Here is a 22,356-nt window from a genome sequence, read left to right as displayed (position 1 = left end):
GGCACAAGGGCCTTTTTCTCATGACTTTTTCAGGTGCTTCCTGTTTCTGGTTTGGTGGGAAATGCTATCAGAATATCCTGTTTGGAACCGGGAAATGTAGAGGGAATAGGAAACAAAAATGAATTTAGGGCAAAGTAAAATATAGGAGTGGAGCATACCCTTAAGTCAAACCATTTAGTCCATGTTCGATGCAAGCTCAGCATCGTCACCACCATCTGTTGCTGGTTTTAGCAGAATCTGCGAGAAACCCAGAGGTTCGGTGGGATGACATATGTGGGGAAAACTTTGCAAATGGAAGAGCAAGCACTGTAAAATCTTAGTTACTGTTAGCCCAGTCATGATAGTGTAGGACTCCCAAAAGTCGTCAGTGCATTGATAAAATCAGATACAGAAATTTCTTTCATCCTCGAACCTATTGAGACAGGAAGCCGGAGGTTGGCCAGAGTGGGGCTGTATAAAAGTCATCTTTTTATTGTGATAGAACAGCCTCACTAATATGGAATAATTTGAGAGCAGCTCAGCTGCATTAACAAAAAAGTGTTCCAGATTAAACCCTGACAAATGTAATTAGGGTGCCGATGTCTATTAGACCTACTTTCAGAATCTGGCTTTATCACCGAGTTACCCCTGTGATTTCACCCATCGCTCCTACGTTCTGACTGGGTGACTTTGGGCAAAGCCCTTGACCCTCAGCACCCTCATCTGTAAAATGGGAGCGATCAAGCCCTCCATAAGAGTTATTTGAGGCCGAAACCGGTTTGGCTCAGTGGATAGAGCGTCGGCCTGCGGACTGAAGGGTCCCAGGTTCGATTCCGGTCAAGGGCATGTACCTAGGTTGCGGGCACATCCCCAGTGGGAGATGTGCAGGAGGCAGCTGGTCGATGTTTCTCTCTCATCGATGTTTCTAACTCTCTATCTCTCTCCCTTCCTCTCTGTAAAAAATCAATAAAATATATTTTAAAAAAAAAGAGTTATTTGAGGTATATAATGTGCTTAACGCAGTTCCTAGCTCAGAGTGAGCATTCAATAAATGTGAGTTTTCTGATTACCTTTTAAGTACCATAATAGTATTCTTACATTCTCAGAAGGAATCCAGCAGATTATGCTTTAATGGGTAATGGAGGTTAGAAAGCTGGGTTATTACTAAAATGATGCTAAGACTTCTTGAAAAGATGACCATTTCTTAAATATTTGCACAATTGATTTGCTTGTTAAACTCTCTCTTTTTTTAGTAGATGATCTAGAGTTTAACTCATGCCACATTTAAATGTTCTCAAGTGTGGAGTTGTTGGGGTTTGAATTTCTCAAATTTTACTGTGTTTTAAAGTGATCCCATCGACTCCGAATATTTCTGTACCACTTTATTACCAGGGTGTGGCTGTGCTGGCCTTTTATTCCCTATTTGTTTTGCATCTCCAAGGACAGCGATCATTTCTAGGGAAGGGAATAGATCACCCATTCAGATGTGAAGGTCTTTTGAAATCTCCCTTCTAATGTTGGAGGCTATGGCTCCCCAGGGGATAAAAATCAATCAAGAGCCATTTACAAATGAAAAGCAATTTAGTTTTTTGTTTTTTTTGGTGTTTTGTTTTGTAGATAAGTCTAAGTTGATCCCTTTAAAAATTAAGAACAAACCCCCCATAGATTTTTATTAAAGAATATTTACGTAGGATTTTATGGTTTCCAAAGAGTTTTCATAAACATGATCTCATTTAAGTAAATAGAGCAAACATTTAAAAAGGGATGCAATTAGCCCAGCGAACTTCACTAGCTCCATCCTGAGACCCCGCCCCAGCCAAATCACGCTTTGTTTGAGACTTGAGACTCTTTCCGTGCCAGCCAGGCTGGGCCCTCTTGCAGTCTTTCTTAAAAAACTCTTGAGGAATCCTGGTCAAGCTGGGATGGTGCCAGGGATATATAGGGAGAACTGAATTATGTGGCTTCAGGGCAAGGGCTGGAGGGATGCCTGCCATTGTCCCTGTGTTGGCATGGCCAATGGGTGCCATCTTTCCTGTGTTGAGCCCTCCCCCATCACGTCCGAATCTGAATCTGCATTAACCTGGTGAACACCACTTGTCCCACAGTGGTGACTCCCTGAGACCTGCCTCATTCAGCTCACATACCACCTGAGACTCTTTCAGTGGCTGAGCCTGGCAGGCAGCTGGCAGGTGGTGGCAGGTCTTGGGGTGCCTGGTGCCTTTTGTCGACCTGCCCCAGGCCCAGTACTGGTGGCAACTGGCCTCAGATTGCAGTGTGGCCTCTCCCATGCACACCCGGGCGTAGCACAAGCAGCTACCAACTGGAGATCACTCTGTAGCTTCTAACAGGTAGTTCCAGGGTGGTCACAGGTAGTGTCTGACATTGACTTACACTGAAGCTCCTTCCAAGAGGCCCTAGAACCAGCACACTTGGTGGCTGACTACAGACCACAACAGAGCACCACCGGATTAGCTCCACAAGTGGCACACCCAAAGGATAGTCTCAGTAGGCACCAGACCCTACTGGGGCAAATCCTGCACCATGGGGCCATGGCCAATCCTCACAGTCAGGGCCAGTCCCATCTGCTGACATGCTAACAGCAGTCGAAGCACAACTACAACAAATGGCCCACACAACGGACACTCCTGGAGCACCCAGCTCAGGTGGTCTGGGAGACTGGGCCCCATAGGACATTTACTCCCTAAGGCCACCCTTCCAAAAACTGGGAGATGTAGCAAATATACCTAATATGTAGAGACACAGAGGAACAGCCAAAATGCAGGGATGAAGACACATGGCCCAAAGGAAAGAATAGAAGACATATCCAGAAAAAGAACTAAATGACATGGAGGCAAGCAATTACCAGATACAGAGTTTAAAACATTAAAATGTCCATATTACCTAAGGTCATTTAAAGATTCAATGCAATTCCTATCAAATACCAATTGCACTTTTTACAGATCTAGAACAAATCCAAGAATTTAACCGCAAAGGACTCTGAAGAGCACAATGATTTTGAGAAAGAAAAATAAAGTTGAAGGTATAACGCTACCTAATATCAAATGATACTATCAAAACAGCATGATGCTAGCATGAGTGCAGACACGTAAGTCAATGGAACAGACGAAAGAGCCGAGAAATAAACCCACATCCATATGGCCAATTAATATATGATGGAGGCAAGAATATACAATGGCGTAAAGACAGTTTCTTCAACAAATGGTTGGAAAAATTGGACAGACACATGCAAAAAATTGAAACTAGACCACCTTCTTACACCACATACAAGAATCAGCTCAAAATGGAATAGAAACTTAAATGTAAAACCTGAAACCATAAAATTTCTAGAAAAAGCACAGGCAGTAAACCCTCTGATATTGTCCTTAGTAATATTCTTTTCTGATATATCATCTTGGGCAAGGGAAACAAAAGAAAAAAATAAATGGGACTATATGATACTAAAAAGTTTTTGCACAGCAAAGGAAACTATCAACAAAACAAAAAGACAACTTATTGAATAGGAGAAGATATTTTCCAATGATATCTGATAAGGGGTTAATATCCAAAATTTACAAAGAATTCATATAACCTAACACAAAACCAACCAAACAAAAAACAATTCAACAAAAAAACGGGCAGAGGACCTGAATAGACACTTCTCCAAAGAGGACATACAGGTGGCCAATAGACAAATGAAAAAATGCTCAAAGTCACTAATCATTAGAGAAATGGAAATTAACACTATGATGAGCTATCACCTCACACCTGTCAGAATGGCTGTCATCAATAAATCAACAAACAACAAGTGTTGGTGAGGATGTGGAGAAAGTGAACTCTCGTGCACTGTTGGTGGGAATGCAGATTGGTGTAGCCTCTATGAAAAACAGTGTGGAGGTTCTTCAAAAAATTAAAAATGGAACTACCCTATGGCCTAGGAATTTCACTTCTGGATAGTATATATCCGAAGAAATCCAAAACATTAATTCAAAAAGATCTATGTACCCCTATGTTCATTGCAGCTTTATTTATAATAGCCAAGGTATGGAAGCAACCCAAGTGCCAACAATAGACCATTGGGTAAAGAAGAAGTGGTACATATATTTAATGGAATATTACTTGGCCTTAAAAAATGAAATCTTAACCATTCGTGACAACATGGATGGACCTAGAAGGTATTATGCTGAGTCAAATAAGTCAAAGACAAATGCTGTATGATTTCACTTTTGTGGAATCTGAAGAACAAAATAAGGAACAAACAAAACAGACACAACAGACACAGACTCATAGATACAGAGAACAGACTGAGGTTGCCAGAAGGGAAGTGGTTTGGGGGCTGGGTGAAAAGGGTGAATGGGCTAAGAAGCACAAACTAGTTACAACATAGTCACAGGGCTGTAAAATACAGAATAGGGGATGTAGTCAATATTGTAATAACTGTGTGTGGTGCCAGGTGGGCACTAGAATTATTGTGGGTGGGATGGCGTCATTTCATAAATTATATGATGGTCTGACCACTGTGCTGTACACCTGAAACTAATATAAAATAATATTGAATGTCAAAAAAAGGAATATTGGGCTCACAGAGGAATTCACTTTATATGTTCATTTACTCCTTACATTTTATATCTTTAATATTTATTAGTTCATTTAAAAAATAATGAAAAAGTCTCAGTTTTGAATTATGGCCAGTAAAGGCAGAGAGGGACCCTGAGGAGGGAGAGGAAGGGTGGCTGGAGGGGACAGCCAGGTCTAGAGGAGCAGGCCAAGTCTCTGGCAGTGGCTCTCAGGGTCCAGGGAGCCCCATCAAAGCTTTTCCTTTGGTGCCAAGGATTTTTATCTTGGACACAAATATAGTCTACTATAGGCCCGGTGCATGAAATTTGTGCCCTTGGGGTGGGGGGTGTCCCTTAGCCCAGCCTGTACCCTCTCCAATCTGGGACCCCTCAGGGGATGTCCGACTGCCAGTTTAGGCCCTGATCCCTCTCACAATCCGGACTGCTGGCTCCAAACCACTCGCCTGCCTGCCTGCCTGATTGCCTCTAACTGCTTCTGCCTGCCAGCTGATCAACACCTAACTGCTCCCCTGCTGGCCCAGTTGCCCCCAACTGCCCTCCCCTGCAGGCCATCTTGTGGCAGTCATCTTGTGACAACATGGGGGTGGCCATCTTGTGAGGACATGGCGGTCAATTTGCATATCACCTCTTTATTATATAGGATACTTCAAACATGTGTCCATACGTTGTGTGGAATTACTGATTGCTTAAACGGCCTCAATACTTTCCTTATGGATGTCCAAATGTTATGAGTCGCCTCTTCTACATTTGCATATCTGTGTGATGGGTATTTAAGGTTTTATTCCTCTCACAGAAAATAACAGATTCAGATTCACCTAACATGAATCAAGCACCTACTGAGTGCCAGGTGTTGTGCTAACATGTACGTTCTTACTGAGCAATCACATCATTTTGTGGCACCTATTCTTATCCCCATTGTACAGATGAGAAAATTGAGGGAGGTTGATGAAGGTCATGGGCTTTTTAAGCAGAGGTAGGTTGCTGGCTTTTAAGTTCAGAGTATTTTTTTTTTGTACTTCCTGTTCTGTTGGGATGTGGATTTTCTGTGTGATTACTGGGGAGCCCAGAGAAAAGTTTCCTATTCTTTTGTCATCATTTTATTTTAGGAAGGTTTAGGATACTACATTAAAGACTTTTCAAGCCTTGCTGCAGTCCCAGCAGGTCCAAGGGGCCTGATAAAATTTTCCTGGGAGGCTGTTCTGCATCTTTCCTACTCTGAGCGTTTGGTTCTGATCTCTGAACAGTGATTTGACTTTCCATGTGTTAGTGATCCCATAGCTTTTTAGCTTTGGGAAGAAAGTGAATTCTACTGGAGTTGTCGCTGAAGTAGGGCCACTTTTTTGGAGGGATGAAAAAATAACACAATGCACAGTCTTGGTCAGTTTGGGCTGCATAACAGAAATACCAGAGACTGGGTGACTTAAGACAACAAGCATTTATTTCTCCCAGTTCTAGAGGCTGGGAAGTCCCAGATCAGGGCTCTGGCGGGTGTCTGGTGAGGGGCCCTTTCCTGGTTCATTGGTTGCTGTCTTCTTATCTTAGTGCACCCCTCCCCCCGCCTCCCCTCTCCCCCCTCGGTGGAGAGCAGGAAGAAGCAAGCTCACTCGGGATTCTTACCAGGGCCCTAATTCAATGTAGGGGCCTCCACCCTCATGATCTCATCCAAGCCCAGTTACCTTCCTGGGCTCCACCTTTTGATGCCATCACGTTGGGGAGCATACGAATTTTGGGGGCACACATTCAGTCCCTAACACACAGTGGGTTGAATGTAGGCATATTATGATGTGCCTGTAAAGTTGCTAGTTTCTCCTTCTAAAGTAGGGAGCTGGCAAAAATGTGTTATTAGATTCTGGGAACACTTTAAAGATGACAAAACATTACTGCAATGTTTTTACCTGTTGCAATACCGTAAAATGGACCGTTTTAACCACGTTCTGTGCCATTACGTACATTCGCATTACTGTGCAGCCACCGTCACTAATCTCCAGGATGTTTTCCCAACCTGGAACTCTGGACCATTAAACAAGGACTCCCCATGCCCCTCCCTCCAGCCCCTGGCGACTGCCCTTCTGTTTTCTGTGTCAACGAACTTGACTATGGTAGGGACCTCCTACACGTGGAATCGTAGTGTCTTTGTCCTTTTGTGCCTGGCTTATTTCTCTTGACGTGATGTCCTCAGGGCTCATCCATGTTGTATCACGTGGTAGCATTTCCGTTTTAAGGCTGAATAATGTTCCAATGAATGTTTGGTAGGCAGTTAGACAAGATCAGAGCAAGAACGGCAGGGCAGGTACAGAGGTCACCAGGGTGGAAAGCCCCTGGTGCCTAGCAACGGGCAAAACTGCGAAGAAAACAAGCCCCCCGCCCCCAGGCAGCCTTTCCTCCTCTGGGTTATGGCTGGACCCTCCCCTGCCCTTTCCTCCCCGGCACGTTGCTGCTCATGCGGGTTAGACCCCCTTAGTTCCTACCCAGAACTCAAGTCCCAAGTACTGAGGTTGCCGAACCAAGGTCTGGTCTGACCCCACCCCAGCGGCCCAGCGCCAACACGCGTATATCCCACACTGTATTTATCCATCCATCCATCAGTGGGGAAACAATTTATTTTTTAAAGATAAGAATATTATCACTGGAAATGCGCCCTGTGAGGCATGATGGTGTGGCCGAAGGAGATGGGCAGTTAGGGGCCTTGCTCTTTAATCCTGACGCAGGGTAATTAGCTGTGTGGCTTTCAAGAAACGCCTTGCTGTCTCTGAGCAACAGTGATTTCATCTGTAAAATGAATGGCTAGGATTAGAATTAGAGACATTCTCTAAAGATCATTTCCCCTCTCAAAGCCTCTTTTTCTCACATAATTGTAAGTTTCTAGCTTTATTGCAGTGTGCATTTAATGCTCGGCATAGCTTAATTGTCAATTATTTTGATAAAACGTTGTCCCTTCCTCTCCAACCTAGCTATTTAGATCTTTTTATTTTTTTCCATTTAGATGGTGGTCCCTCACAACTGAGGGTCATTCTGTTTTCTCTTTAGTTTTGTATGTTGCAGCACCTTTTTTATTACCAGAGCTGTCTGCCCAACATCGCTGTCTTCTAAATTGTTAATTGTCAGTTATTTAGTTTTCACTCACAAGTTGAGCAAAAAAAAAAAAAATTCAGAAATAATTGAAGACTGGAAAGCTATTTAAAAAAAAATCTGATATTTTATTTCATAGCTAAGCTAAGGAACCATGGAAAAATAATTTTAAAATTGGTGTGTTAAGAAGATTGGCTTTGAAAGATGAACCGTGCTCAGATGGGAAGTAGGAAGAGAGATTAGTAGGAAGGATATATGTTCCTCCGTATATAAATCTTGATCTTTCCATGGGTTGGTTTTATCCCACCAGGGTCTGGGAAGAGTGCAGGAAGGGACCCCACCCAAGTTTATTCTTGAACGAATTAAAATTCAAAAGCTCCGGGCATTGAGCTGTGTGGATTGTGAATGTCTGGAAACCAGCATATTTTTTCCTCTCTGAATTGCCTTCTGTTTAGACAGGGCTTAGTGAAACCAGCAGCTAAACCGAGGAGAATTCTGCCGTTTTTAGAATGAGGAGCCATACAACTTCAATGCATCAAAGCTGGTGACGCAGGCCCAGTAATTCAGACCGGGCCGCAGCAGAAAGCAGCCTTCCGACCTGTCCCAGCTCCCCCAGCCCACGTCTAGGCCCCCTCCTTCAACCACACCTTTTGCTTCCCAGGCTCAGTTCCCCCAGATGTAACAGCCTTCAATTTCCTGCAGCGTCTGTGAGCTGCTGGCCTGCCAAGCTGGCTTCTCCCTGCAGCTTCCACGTGGATGCATGTTCTGTTCCCCAGGGCCATGTCCTTGGGGCATTCGGAGGCTGAGTGGGCGTGCCCTGGAGCAGCCCCCTGTGGGGCCCGCAGCCTTTGTGTGTGTGCAGGAACAATTCTTCCTGGGAACACAAGAGACTGAAGGTCCCACCCCATCCCTCCACCCCTACTTCCTGCACTTCTCAATGGCAGGGGTGTGACCTGGGGGGTCTCTTGCAGACGGACGCAGTGCCCGCGCAGCCCCTTATCTCCACGTGCCCTCCCCCCTTCTCCTGGTTCTGTGGGAGAGGCTTTCCTGCCTGCTGCGGGCTGGGCAGGCCAAATGCAAGTTTTCCAGGATGTGGGCATGGCACATAGGTGGGTCTGCACACCCAGACCCCGGCCTGTACGTGTGGGAAGTGCATTAGGGAGAAACCTCCACCTGACCTCTTTATGTCATTTTCTAAAAGAAAGAATCAGGTTATAGTAACTGTGGTGTCTCTAATGCACAGAGATAGCACTCCAAAAGGTGAAGTAACTGACGTGAGCTGTGGTCCAGTGCCCGGTGCATCTGGCCACTGCCTCTCGGGAAAGTCCCTGTAGCCCAGGCCTGGCCCTGATGGTCACCATGGCGCCCTGAGGTGTCAGTTTGCCTGTGGTGTGGCCTTGTTCCCTTTACAATGCGCTTTCTTAGGTGGCTCCTCACTTATTCGGGATTCCTGACTACCCAGCAGGCTCGGGCAGTGTGATTTTTTTTCTTTTTTAACTGCCAAGGAGCAGGCTGGGCTGGACCGGAGCTTGGGGCTCTGGCGGCCGTACGTGGCAGCGGGCTGCCTCTCCAGACGGGATTGATGAGGGACAGCTCTGAAGTCTGCGAAGGATGCTCACGTCAGTTCTTCAGAGGGGTGTGGCTTTGAGAGAGAGCACTTCGCCTACGGAGGATGGGTTTGGACCCAGACAAGGCAACGTTATGGGCCTGGTCTCCCGGGCTGGGCCCTCCCGGCTGTGGCTCAGGGGCTCCTCTTGGGTTTTGGGGGACAGTGAAGGGTCGTGCCTGGGGCTGGGCAGGGATTGAAGAACTGGATCTGCATATTCTCCTGGGGCCCAAGGGGAGATGGAATTGCCCAGGGTGGGCTCAGCCACTCTAGGTTTGGAAAGCCCAGAACAATCCACCCAGCAGGTCCTTGCTGTGCTCACACCCACCCTCAACATTGACCTCTGCAGTTCGTTGTGGCACTGGTGGAGAACCCAGGGGGCCTGCTACCCAGAATGCAATTCCTTTCCAATCAGGGCTGGGGTGGAGGTCAGGGAGCCTGACAGGTTGGAAGAGAGAAGGAGGCAGGGCTGGAAGGTTGGGGGTGGGTGGGACAAAGGTCCAAATCGAAGCAGGTTGGGGGTTCAGTACTTAGTGTCAGGTGGGACGGAACAGCACGTATGCACCCCTGTCCTCAGCACGCACAGGTGCCTGGCACAGACAGGGCTGGTGTTGGGGGCGCTGAGATGAATGAGCTCATCTTTGTGTTGAGTAGACTGTGAGATGAACAAACATGTTTTGTGATGAGCAGAGGGTCCCCTGTACCTTTACCTGCAAGGTCACCTTGACCGAGGAGCAGAGGAGGGTTCTGGAAGGCTGTGGGGGGCTTGCAATGTGCAGCTGTCTAATCCGGGCCCGTCCGTGGAGCCTTCCTAGGCTAGAGTCCTATAACTTCCCCCTTCCCTCCCAGAGTTTGTGGGGTGGGACGGGGTGATCCTCTCCCAAAGTAAGGGGCTGATCCCACGGTCACACAGGATCCTGGGAGGCCGGAACATTGCCTGTCTTCTCCTTGAGAGGGATGGGTTCCAGTCAGGAGCCCCCAGTGGTGTGAGTCCTGTTTTCGGGCATTCTGAGAAGGCAGGTACAGTCCCTGGGGTTTCAGAACCTCAGAGCCGGTGGGATGGTGCCTGCTCTCTGTGCGAGCCTCGCCCTCTGACCTCTGGTGAGGCACGTCCCTATTTGGGGAGCCAGGAGCTGGCCTGTGATGGTGCCCGGTCGCTGCCTCCTTGGTGGCCGAGGCAGAAGTGACAGTAAAAAGGCTTCACTTCGCTGGCCTTTCTCCTGGGGCCGGGAGCTCCCCGTGTGTCTGTGGCCACCTCAGAAACCCTGGGTCTGCTCCTGGCACGGAGTGTGGGGATGAGGCGGAGAGAGACACGGACATGTTCTTACCTACCGCTCTTTAGTGCCGCTCGCACGAGAGACCTTGAGACCCATTTCTTCTTTAAAGCATGGAAGATTCCGACGTAGTCCCTATTCCTGTCGTAGACGTCTGAGGCCGAACGGGTGCCCTGCCGTGTAGTTTCGTTCAGTTTGGGGGCATCTGAGTTTCCTTTCTCTGCTTATTTGTTCGGGAGTGGGTGTTTAGCCCCCAGTGTCGGCGGGTGGATATGCTTTTTCCAGACTTTCTAGGTTTCATATAACTGTGCAGGTTGGGGCGTTCTGCTCCTTGTGCCATAGGGTATAGGGATTATGATGACTTTTTATTGTTTCTTGCCATCCTATAACTGGATGCAGGACCTATCTGTGACTTTGTTGGTGTTGTTTTTTTTAAATATATTTTTATTGATTTCAGAGAGGAAGGGAGAGGGAGAGAGAGATAGAAGCATCAATGATGAGAGAGAATCATTGATCGGCTGCCTCCTGCACATCCCACACCGGAAATCGAACCCACAACCCTTGCATGTGCCCTGTCGGGGAATCAAACCGTGACCTCCTGGTTCATAGGTCAGGGGTCAACCACTGAGCCACACGGGCTGGGCTATCTGTGGCTTTGCACATGCCCCTCGCCCTGCCCCAGGGTGAGATTGTGCGGAGAACAAGCAAGTTGTGCTGGCCCCGGGCTGCTTTGGGGCAGGGCAGGCCTGCTGAGTTCTCCTGGTTACCAGGACCCAGCCCAGAGCGGCTTAGCCCTCTGCAGGAAGGACGAGTAACTCGCTTGACATTCCATAGTAATTTAGCAGCGGTTAATGGCCACTTACTGGAAAATGTTACCAGGCTCTGCGGTGAGTGTTGTTAGGAAGTGAATTGCTCTGGACGTGTCCCCAGGGCCCTTCCCCTTCTCCTCCAGCGGAGCTGGGCTGCAGGAAGTGGCACTGTGTTGCAATCCCGGCTTCACTGTTCCCTTGTATTATTTATTTTGTTTCAGATTTAAGGAGATTGTGTATTTATGTAGAAAAGTTTCCAAAGTAAGTATGTTGCTTTTCATGGTACCAGAGGCTTAGAGCCCAAGGGGGTGAGGGGTGTCCCCTGGGTTATTTTGCTGGCTAGCCCCCCACCCAAAGGTGCCCAGGGGCAGCCGGGAGCCAGTGTCCAGCAACGTCAGGGTCACCTGTCATTAATCTGAGTCGCCTGAGCTGAACATCTCTCCATGTCTTTACACATGTCCTGAGTGCAGACGGCTGGTTGCTTCCTGGCTGTTGTGCAATCCCTCACTTTGCAAAACCTCGGATGGGCCGCAGAGATGACAGCATGTGGCTTTTTGAGCCTGCCGAGCCTGGGGTAGAATTTTGGCTTTGCCGTTGACTAGCTGTGTGACCTTGGACAGTTCACTCAACCTCTCTGAGCCTCAGGGGTGTTACCTGTCAACAGGTAAATGGCGATACGGGCTCTCAGGGATGAAGGATATGTGCCATGGTGTGAGTCGACACAGGGCTGGGAACATGCTAACACTTTTCCTTGCAAACTTCAAAATAAAACAGCCCCCTTTGGCAGGGTGGAGCGTTGGGAACTGAGGGAGTAGGGAGGAAAGAGCTCATCCTTTGGTTTTCTTTTGACCTGGAGCGTTCCCCCCCCTTTCCTTGTGTGGAAGGAGAAAAACGGGGTGGCAGTGTATAGTGTCACCGCACGCCACCAGTGATGGTGGAACGGGTCCCGGGGCAGGTATGGGGGTCCCCTCCTTCTGCAGATGGGTTCTCATGGCCGGTTTGGGTTGCACGGAGGGAACCATATTGCCTCCAGCTGTATGGAGTGTCTTTTCGGAGGCTTGGTCGTCTGCACGCTGGGAGGGCGACATCAGTCCACGTCTGGGCCATGTTTTCAGCTCCTCCTTCCTGCTGGGGCTCTGGTCTTTCCTAACTAACGTTAATGAGATCGTTGTCACCCGCCTCCCACTCCATCACCATGGCTGCTGCTCCTCTCTCCCCACATGGGGCACTTGGCAGCCTCGCTACCTGATGGCACCAGAGTCTGGATTTTCGCGGTCGGGCGGATTCCTGAGACTTCCCTGCCGTGCCGCGGGCTGGACGGCGTCCCGGGGCCCAGCCCGCAGCAGCACCCGGGGAAGGGGCCCGCTCGGCCGCCCCGCACACGACTGGCACACACTGACCGGGCTGTGGTTTGCTCTCTCTCCTCCCGCCCCCTCCAGAGTATAAGAAGAAGTACGGAGAAGAACACGGCTCCTGCCAGGCGGGGATAGCAGGCTTCTTCACCGAGGTGGGTGTCATCCCGTCCTAGGAAGGCAACATGCCACCCGGGCTTTCTTCCAGCACAGCGGTTCTCAACCTGTGGGTCGCGACCCCTTTGGGGGTCGAACGACCCTTTCACAGGGGTCGCCTAAGACCATCGGAAAACACATAATTACATATTGTTTTTGTGATTAATCACTATGCTTTAATGATGTTCAATTTGTAACAATGAAAATACATCCTGCATATCAGATATTTACATGACGACTCATAACAGTCGCAACATTACAGTTATGAAGTAGCAACGAAAATAATTTTATGGTTGGGGGTCACCACAACATGAGGAACTGTATTAAAGGGTTGCGGCATTAGGAAGGTTGAGAACCACTGTTCCAGCACTTTGATAGACGGAAAGAACGCATATATTAATGCACCTGGGTTTCTTTTTGCAGACGTTACGTGGTAGAAATGAACTCCGCGGGTTTCCTAAGTGTGTAGTGGATTGTTCTGATACTGTGTGCTGAACTGTTTCCTGTCCCCTTTGGTTTGAATTACCATCCTGCCATGTGCCAAGGTTACTCTCTTCCGTCCCAGGAAGCTCTCAGAGTGTGCAACTTCTATGTCCGTCCCTCCTCCAGGGAGGTCTAGTGTCCCCGTAGGTTACAGGGACCCACTGTCCGTTCAGGAGCAGGTGACGACGCGTGGATGGCCATGTTGTGAGAGTGGCTACGTGGGCTGGGTGTGCCCAGGAATTTGGAAGTGGGACGGCCTAGAGGGAGGCCAGGTAGGGGGCTGTGATGGGGTCTGGCCCCAAAGCAACGGTGCAGGCTAGGGAGACCTTTAGGGATGAGAAGGCCGCGGGGAGTTGGAGAGTGTGAAGGCAGTACCAGTGGGCTGGGTGGGCAGAGGGCGTGGGGAGAGGAAGCTTTCCAGCCAGGGCTCTGGAGCCTGGTGTGCGGGGGAAGGGCCCCCCAAGGAGGACTCAGTGGGATGGGTACCCTGAGGGGTCTGCTTCACACACGGGCTGAGTGAGGGGACGAGGCACACGCATATAGATGTTTTCAGAAGGTGTTTGGATAGAGGGGGCCGATCCCCGCCTGAGTTAGAAACTTGGATCCGGCCAGTGCTGGTTACTGTCTGAGGGACTGCGTGTGCTTAGCGTGGAGGCCGAGGGTGCGGGGAGAATGCCTCCTTTCGATGGGGGGCGGGGAGAAAGTAGCCTCATCGCAGACCTGAGAACTCATCGGAGATGTTGATGAAGAGCTAAGGGGGAGAGTCCCCGGTGAAGGGGCATCATGGTGGTCTCATCAGCCAGGAAGGCTGGGGAGAACATGAGGGCATTGGGGCTGGGGGGGAGGGGGCCACCGTAGGAGGAGCAGGCAGGGCGGGGCAGGGTGTGGAGGGGAAACCCAGGTGGCGGGGTGAGCTCAAGGCAGGCAGGGGAACAGGGACCTGTGAAAACCCCAGGCTCTGGAACCACGGTGCCTCAGCATGTGCCGGCTGCGCTGGGAGCCCCCAGAAGTGGGGCCTTGGTGCATGGGGGTGGGGAGGAGGGGGAGGTAGGGGAGGAGTGGCAGCGACCGAGGATCAGCTCTCTGACCCGGTCATTCTGTCTCCTGGCCACTCGGGGCTTTGGCCTGTGCTTCAGTTCCCAGGCTTTTGGCCTCTCTGAACTGGAGGTCTTTGAACTCCCTGCCTCCCTCGTTTCTGGAACCTCAGCTGTCGCAGGCTGAGCAGGAAATGTGGTGGAAGGGGTCACACGGCGCTGCTCCCTTCCTCTGCCCTCCTGCTGACCTCGTCGCTTGGGCCTGCCTTTGCCGTGAGCTGGGAGGCCCCTGCACGGGGCCGGCAGCTGGTCCCAAGCTGGGCGTGCTTCTGTGGCCTCTGGGCATGGCCATGTGGCCCTGACGCACTCTCCCCCAAAGTGCCTGCCTGACCTGGGGGTCGGTGACCCTGGGGTTATCAAAGCCGTGTGAGTTACGGGCACCACGAGAGTTTTCGCCGGCCATTGAGGATAAGCAGGGGTTTCCTGGGAACTTCATTGACTTTTGTAGCTTAGGGGATGGATTCCTCTAAGTAAGAAAAGACGTGGACCAGCCCTGCCAGCATCGGAGCCCACGGTGGAAGCGGGGAGACACCTGGGGGCAGGGCTGTTCGGCACAGACTTCCATGGTCGAACCCGAGCATTCCTCTGCTGTCCAGCTCCCGCCACCGTGCCATGTGCAGAGGAAACCCCGGCCTCTCTCAGCACCCCCAGATGCCCCTGCGCCCTGAGGTTCTGCGATCAAGGCCCACTCTGTTCATTGATGGGGCTCCACACGCAGCTCCTGGGGAAACGGGCATGTCTGTGGGTGACCTTTGCCTTGGCTGGTCCTGGGGGGTGGGGGACTAAAGCATCAGTAACTTGCGGGCAGTGCCAGCAGGTACAGGCATCACCCGCACTGAATGGAAAACGCCAGAGATGAGGGACTTCCAGGGAGAGGCACTGCTCCTCTCCTCCCACCCCCGGGGGAAGGAAGGAGTGAAGGGCTCAGCTGGGCACCACTGGATGCACGATGCAGTGGGCGCCTGGCTTCCCTCGGCCCATCAGCCTCCTCGCGGCCTGGGCTCCCTCTCAATGCCTGTGCAGTGTCCTCCCAGGAACACATTTTGCATTTTCGTTTTTTGTTTGTTTGCTAATCCTCCCCCAAGGATATTTTTTCCATTGATTTTTAGAGAGAATGGGGGGAGGGGAAGAGAGACAGACAGACAGACACATAGATTGGTTGCCTCCCGCACCCCCCACCCCCCCCAGGCCCAGCCCTGGATCAAACCTGCAACCCAGGTGCATGCCCTTGACTGGAAATTGAACCCGAGAACCTTCCATGCAGGGGCCGACACTCTAACCAGTAAGCAATACTGGCCAGGGCCCATTTTGCATTTTCTGAGATGACTTCATTGTCAGTGTTTAATCATTGTTCTAGAAATTTGAGAAAACACAGAGAAAATAAACCTTTGGGATAAAAAAGAGAGAAAAAAATCAAAAAAGGCTTCCTGAAATCCTGTCTGTCACCCGGTGGAAAAGACACACATGGTTTGGAGCTTGTCCTTCTGGTCTCGGTCTGTCTGTCTGTATACACTCTTCTTTTATAAGCCTGCTCGCGGCGTGGGTGTTGTTGGGTGTACTCTTTCACGCTCAGAGCACTGTGTGACTCTGTGCCGTTAGATCGTCTGCAGTATTTTTGTTGCCACAGAATCTGTCGAATGGACGTACCGTGGCTTAGAATTCCGATGTGAGCTGCCTCGGTTAGCACAGTTTTCCAACTTCCGTTAGCACAGTTACGCATCTTCTTGTGGGTAAGATCATGCAGATTTCCGTGCTGCCCTCCGTGGGCCACCGAGTCACCTCTGAGCATAGAATTATCCCCAGCGTTGGTCCCTGGATGGTTTTGTAGCATAGACGGGTGCTCAGGCTTGTCGAGGTTGCTGGCCCATTGCTGCTAATGGAAATGCTGGAGACAGATGTGTCTTAGTGTTTCAAGGTCAGTTTACAATAGTAGTGCTGCCCTGCCCTGAGCAGTGGTTAGAGCACCGGTCCTCGGACTGGAAGGTCGTGAGTTCGATTCCTGGCCAAGGGCAAGTACCTCGGTTGTAGGCTCGATTCCACGCCCTGATTGGGGCACGAGTGGGAGGCAAGCAGGCAATGTGTCTCTCTCACATCGATGTTTCTCTCAGTGTCTCCTTCTCCCTTCCACTCTCTCTAAAAATCAATGGAAAAAATATCCTCGGGTGAGGATTAAGCAAGCAACCAACCAAACAAAAAGCAAATAGTAATGCTGTCTCTAGCTGTCTGTAGTCTCTTCTCTTTCCAGTCTGCATCTTTCCCCTAGGGGGGCTCGCTGCTCTCTGGATGTCATCCTGAGCTTGCAGGGGCCACAGTTGCCAGAACACCCAGCTTCAGAGCCGTTTCTGAGATGAGAGGCCTGAGTGAGGACTGGAAGGGATTTCCTGCCTATTTTTTTGCAAAGCTGATGTTGGTCCCTGTTTTTCTCCTGCTCGGTAGCGGGCAGGTGCGGTTGCTGGATAGTGGAGCTGGAGGCCTGGCTAGAGAAGGGGGTGGTATCTTTTCCCGAGCATCGCTCCCTAGAATTCGAGCAGTGTCCGATCTTTGCCATTTCCTTGTTTGATCCTGGTGGGAAAGTGAGGACAAGATGTGAGGCTTCCTCTGTGGGTAGGACAGAGACCCAGTTTGCTACTCGTCTTGTCCATGTGCTCAGTTATCTTGGTCTCTATTCCCGGTAGCCCTGTCCGTGTATAGACTCCGTAACCCCAGGGAATCAGGCGACATTGTTTTCGTATTGCTCAGCTGAAGAGAGTCCCTGATGAGGTGTCTTGAATTGACTTATGAGTTCCTTGTGGTGATTGTGGTTCTCATCTCACTGCCTACTTCCCCCTTCAGCTTCTTTTCTGATCACCTTTGGGTTTCTCTTCGGCAGGAGCTGGTGGTGATGGGCGCCCCGGGGTCGTTTTATTGGGCTGGGACGGTCAAGGTGCTGAACCTGACGGACAACACCTACTTCAAGCTGAACGACGAAGCGATCATGAACAGGCGGTACACGTACCTGGGTGAGTAGCTCAGGGAGGTGACAGGTGACAAGGTTCACAGGAGCGGTTGCCACAACATTCATGAATTATTACTTTACTGGGTGCGAAAAGGATTTGCCGGCGTTGACACCCATACTGATCAGTTATAGTTTTAGCTACAGTCCCTTACCATCCAGCCCCACATATGGAGGAGAAAGAAAGCCGGGAACTGAATTCAAACTGTGATTTGATTAAAAAGCTGACAGTTGAGCCTCCGGGGAAGCAAACGTTTTATTTTCTTATTCTAGCAGTTACTCACGTTCAATTGATCAGATACAAAATGGGTGCAATAGAACCCTGGTTTTCCATGCCATTCCTTTGGGCGAGGTCTCTGCTTCCGGGTCACAAAGATGGTTGCAAACAGAGATAATCAGAACCAGAAATTATCACGATGGATGGCAGCCTAATGCTGGGGTTTGATCAAAGGCTCAGAAAGATTTCTCCTATTTTCTCAACCTTTTTAATCTTCTAGAAAGAAGATAGACACAGCTTAAGCGAGCAGCCAGCCACCAGGCAAGAACGAGGCCCGGCGTGATCATGCCTTTTTAAGAACAGGGTAGACTGTCCTTACTTGTATACATGGACATTCTACATGGCTTTTCTTTAATTCAGGCCCTAAATGCTGTCATTCTGGACTGAAAAGGAAGCTAACTTTAGGCCCAATGCTGAGAAAGCAATGCTCTTTTGCATACATTACCCATAAGTTAGATCTGGGGGAGTCCCGCCCCCTTTTCACAGAGATTCACTTGTGAGAAGGCAGTAGAGGGTTGTCCACTTGCCTTTTCCCCTCTAACTGCAAGGTTTCCCCCAGTGAATAAACCATAAAACCTTTATTCCGAGTCCTTGGGGTGTTCCCTGCCCTGTGCTCCCAGCTCCTCAGTCCTGTCATTTATTGAGCACTTACTGTACGCCAGGCTCTGCCTGTTATGGCTTTTCATTCCCGAAACAGCCTCGTAAGGTAGCTGTTATTTTCCATCCACATTTTATAGCGAAAGAAACAGGTAAGAGATGTTATGGAATAGCCAAGGTCACGTGGCTCTCCAATGGCAAAGTGGGCGTTTAAACCCATGGTTCCCGAGCTCAAGGTCTGGACCCTGAGCCGCCTCCCCTGTGCGTGCCACGGAGACACCGCCGACCCTCGCCGGGCTGGGAGCACCTTGGCAGTGGGGCGTTTGTTTCACATTTCCAGGACTCAGCACTGTACCTAGTGCTTCGTAGGGACTCGACCCATGTGTACTAGGCCAGAAATTGGAAAGAAGGCCGGAGAGAGGCTGGTTTGGCGGTGGCTGTAGGGTCCAGGCTTGGGGCTGGTGGCTTCTCCCTGCATGCGGAACAGAGGCCCCATCTGCTGCCGGCTTCGCAAGGCTCCCCGGAAGCTTTGCTGTCTGTCACTCAGAATACTCTTGGGTAACACGAGCCTCCAGTCTGAGAGAGAGCAGCCACATGGTGAATAAGAATTGACCCTAACGTGGTCTCATCACAAAGCCCAAAGAGCTTATGGGCACAGCTTAGGTTTGAGGTTGATGACAAGGTTTGGGGACTCTATGGCACAGGGTTTCTGGGGGCCGGAGGACACAGGTTTCAGCCTGTCAGCAGGGCTTCCAGAAGGTGCAGGAAACATTTAGACTAAGCGCAGACAACTTTTTCCTTTCTTTATAGATTCCTTTTGTATCCAGATTCGTTGCCTGCCCATCCACCCGTCCATCCATCCATCCATCCATCCCTTCATCCATCCATCCATTCATCCATCCCTGTTAGTGTCTTTCTGCCTTCTCTTAGGTAGGAGTATGGCCTAATGGTCAACAGCAGGAGCGTGGGAGGCACACAGATTGGTCTTAGGAATCTTGCTTAATCACATTTTAGTCCTGCTTTCCACGTCTCTAACATGGAAGAAATAATCATATCTTCCCCCTAGAGTTGGGAGGTTAAAGGCCATGATGACATCCAAAGTACACATACAAGCTGTTCATAATAGCCCCAAAGTGGAGGCAAACCAAATGCCTAGCAATAGGAGGGGGAAAAAGATACTGTGATATATTCATGCAACGAAACATTAATCAACAATAAAAAGAAACGACCACACTCAACATGGATGGGTGTGACAGTTATGTTGAGTGAGTGAAGTTCTAGACCAGGAAGACATAATGTGTAGTGATAGAATTCTGAAGCGTGGCTACTTGTGAGGGGGCATTGACTGGGAAAGGGCATGAGGGACCCTCCTCGGTTGTGTTTCCATGGTGACATCCACTCTGGGTGGCGATTACATGGTTATATACATGTATACACATTCATTAAGTTCTACACTTCAGATGTGTGTACTGTATGAACATTCAAAAATACGTCAATAAGAAAAAGAAAACAGACATGGAGTATGTAGCCCAGTCCCAAAGCAGACAGTCAGAGACTGCTCTTTCTTGCCCTGATGTCCTGGCGAACATGCCTTTGTGTGAGACGAGTTATTCCAGCACGAGAAGACCAACAGCTGCCATTGGTTCCAAGACTGGCTGCATAATAACTATCTAGATGAGGGTTAGTTGAGAAACGTCTTCCTCTGATGGATCTTTCTCTTCCCTGTCATTGTTTCTCAACCTGCCCTTGGCGTCTGCCCATTCCTTACAGGCTATGCGGTTACTGCCGGCCACTTCTCTCATCCGTCCACCACCGATGTGGTAGGAGGCGCCCCCCAGGATGAAGGCATTGGGAAGGTGAGGAGAAGAGCCTTTGGAATAGCAGGGGCTCAGACAGAAGGGAGGGGGGCGCACACTGTGGCTGTTATAGGGGTTTGTCACCTCACTTGGATCTGAAGATTCTGTTGGGTGGCCGGCAGGTAAGTGACGAAGTATTGAGGCACCTCTGCTGTCTCCTTCCAGCCGCTTTTGGGAGTTGACCTGGAAGCTTCATCAGAGTGTGGATAGTACTCTCCATCTCCTGCACGTTCGCGTCTGAGAATGTTTTTCACAGCCGACTCTGTGTGTGCACACGCGTGTGCAAGTGAGATGATTGAGACTGACCTTGGCCGCTAACTTCAAATCCTCCACTTTCTCAAACCCTTTCCAAGTTTGACCTTGACCTCATGGAGCCAGGTCTAGTCCCAGATATCTTTGTGAATTTATCGTGGGGCCTAGATTCTTATATTTATTTCCCCCAATGTTTTGGAACCAAGACTGGTGCAGCCCAAAGGCTGGACTGGGAATATGTGGGTCACTTTCCCTAAGTATCCGCCCAGAGTGTAGAATAGACCTCATGGATCGGAGCCATCTGAGTCCCTTTGGGAATCTTGGTTGGAGTCTGACCCTTCAGAGAACTATGCTTGATGGGTCTTTGGCTCCAGGGAACAGGAAATCCAGATTGAGTAGGTTGGGTAGGTCCACATGAGTCAGGAATCTGCATATTTAATACACTCTGTAGGTTCTCTGATGGGAAAGACTGAACAGAGCAATGGTCTGAGCCCATGGGGTAGACCTAAGGTAGTCTAACCATATCTCCGGGGGCTCAGAGTAATGGGGTCTGGATTCTGGAGAGGCCGTGACGGGCCGAGACCACTGTTAATTGGAGCCTTCAGCCAGGGCGTCAGTATGACCAGCTGACCCGCTTGACTGTGATATGTTTATGGGGTTATCTCCCTGCACCCTCCTGGGCAGGATTAGGGGTCACTGCTGGTGTTTATGGAGCGTGTGCCTCCCTCCCCCCAACGCTGAGGCTGTGGAGAAAGGGTCTTTGAAAATGAAACCAGGGGAAAACCCCAGGGCACTGAGCAGGGGGAAGCATGGGGATGAACTCTGGTGACTTCAAGAAAGATATGGGTCTCTCTGAGTCACATGCTTCCTCTCCACCGTGGAAGGACGAGGAGTGCCGCGTGCTGCTCCCACATTGATAATGTCTTTCCGGGGGAGGAGCTGCGGAGCGCCGGCACCTCTGCGGCATCGATAAAAACCTCCACCTCCCAGTTCCCAGCGATGCCCACGCCTCAGCCGATGCTGCTTCCGGTTGGGCCACGTGAGAGGCGCTGGGGAAACGGGTCACTGTTGATAAAACTGATGACTGTTCCATAGTCCCAGGGATGGGAGCTGGTACAGACCTGGTTCCCAGGCACCCCCGAAAGGACCTCCGGCCTTCAGGGATTGGGTGGTGATTGATTTCTGTTAATCTGGGCATGACAACATTCACACTGAGATCCTGTGTGAGGGTCCCCTGCCCTGGTTCTCGTGAGACATTCTCTTCCCGTACGATGTAACTTGAAAAAGAACTTCCATAGTCATGTCATTTAGGAAGTTCCACCTCCATGATCTTCTTTGTGGCGGAGACTTATGGTATACACATGCACCCTAAAGGCTCTGAGAAGTCCCCCCGGTAAAGAAATGTATTTAATGTTTAACTCTGGTGCTTGCCAGCTAAATTCCTGTTTACGCAAGCAAATGTCATGACTCTTGAGGTCTGTGGTGTCACTTTGGAAAACTGCTTGGTCTGAAATGCTTCCCTCCCTCTTTCTTATCTTGACACTAGAGGCCCGGTGCACGAAATTTGTGCACGGATAGGGTCCCTAAGCCTGGCCAGTGATCAGGGCCCATTGGGGCCTTCCTTCCCCCAGCTGCCGGCCGGGGCCTTCCTTCATTCCGCACTGCCCCCTGGTGGTGCACACATCATAGCAAGTGGTCAAACTCCTGGTCGGTCCAACTCCTGGTCTCCCTGTCTGTCGAACTCCTGAGGGGACAATTTGCATATTTGCCTTTTATTATATACTAGTAGGATACCTGCTCAAGCTCTCACTCATAGGAATGAAAGAACTATTTCAAGGGAGAAAACACTTCTTCTAAGTGTTGAATTGTTTACTGGTGATTTGGAAGCTCCTAGGGTCTTACTATGTGTGGCTTCCTCCATGATGTGGTCAGGAGCGAAGGAGGTGAAGGACACTTTCTTTGCAGAGCTGATAAAATGAGAGCCAC

General features: G+C 49.9%; 1 protein-coding gene across 1 annotated transcript in view; it reads left to right on the top strand.

The window, feature by feature from the left end:
* ITGA9 (integrin subunit alpha 9) overlaps positions 1-22,356 on the top strand; it is a 250,599-nt gene that overhangs the window by 9,820 nt on the left and 218,423 nt on the right. The window contains exons 4-7 of the mRNA XM_023764184.1: positions 12,751-12,818; positions 17,266-17,395; positions 20,033-20,118; positions 20,497-20,501. Coding sequence (XP_023619952.1) covers positions 12,751-12,818; positions 17,266-17,395; positions 20,033-20,118; positions 20,497-20,501 — 289 coding nt within the window. The remainder of the gene's footprint in view (positions 1-12,750; positions 12,819-17,265; positions 17,396-20,032; positions 20,119-20,496; positions 20,502-22,356) is intronic.

The sequence above is a fragment of the Myotis lucifugus genome, unplaced genomic scaffold (genome assembly GCF_000147115.1).
Source record: "Myotis lucifugus unplaced genomic scaffold, Myoluc2.0 scaffold_319, whole genome shotgun sequence".
Lineage (NCBI taxonomy): Eukaryota > Metazoa > Chordata > Mammalia > Chiroptera > Vespertilionidae > Myotis > Myotis lucifugus.
The sequence above is the reverse complement of the archived record's forward strand: the minus strand, read 5'-3'. Positions and strand labels throughout refer to the sequence as shown.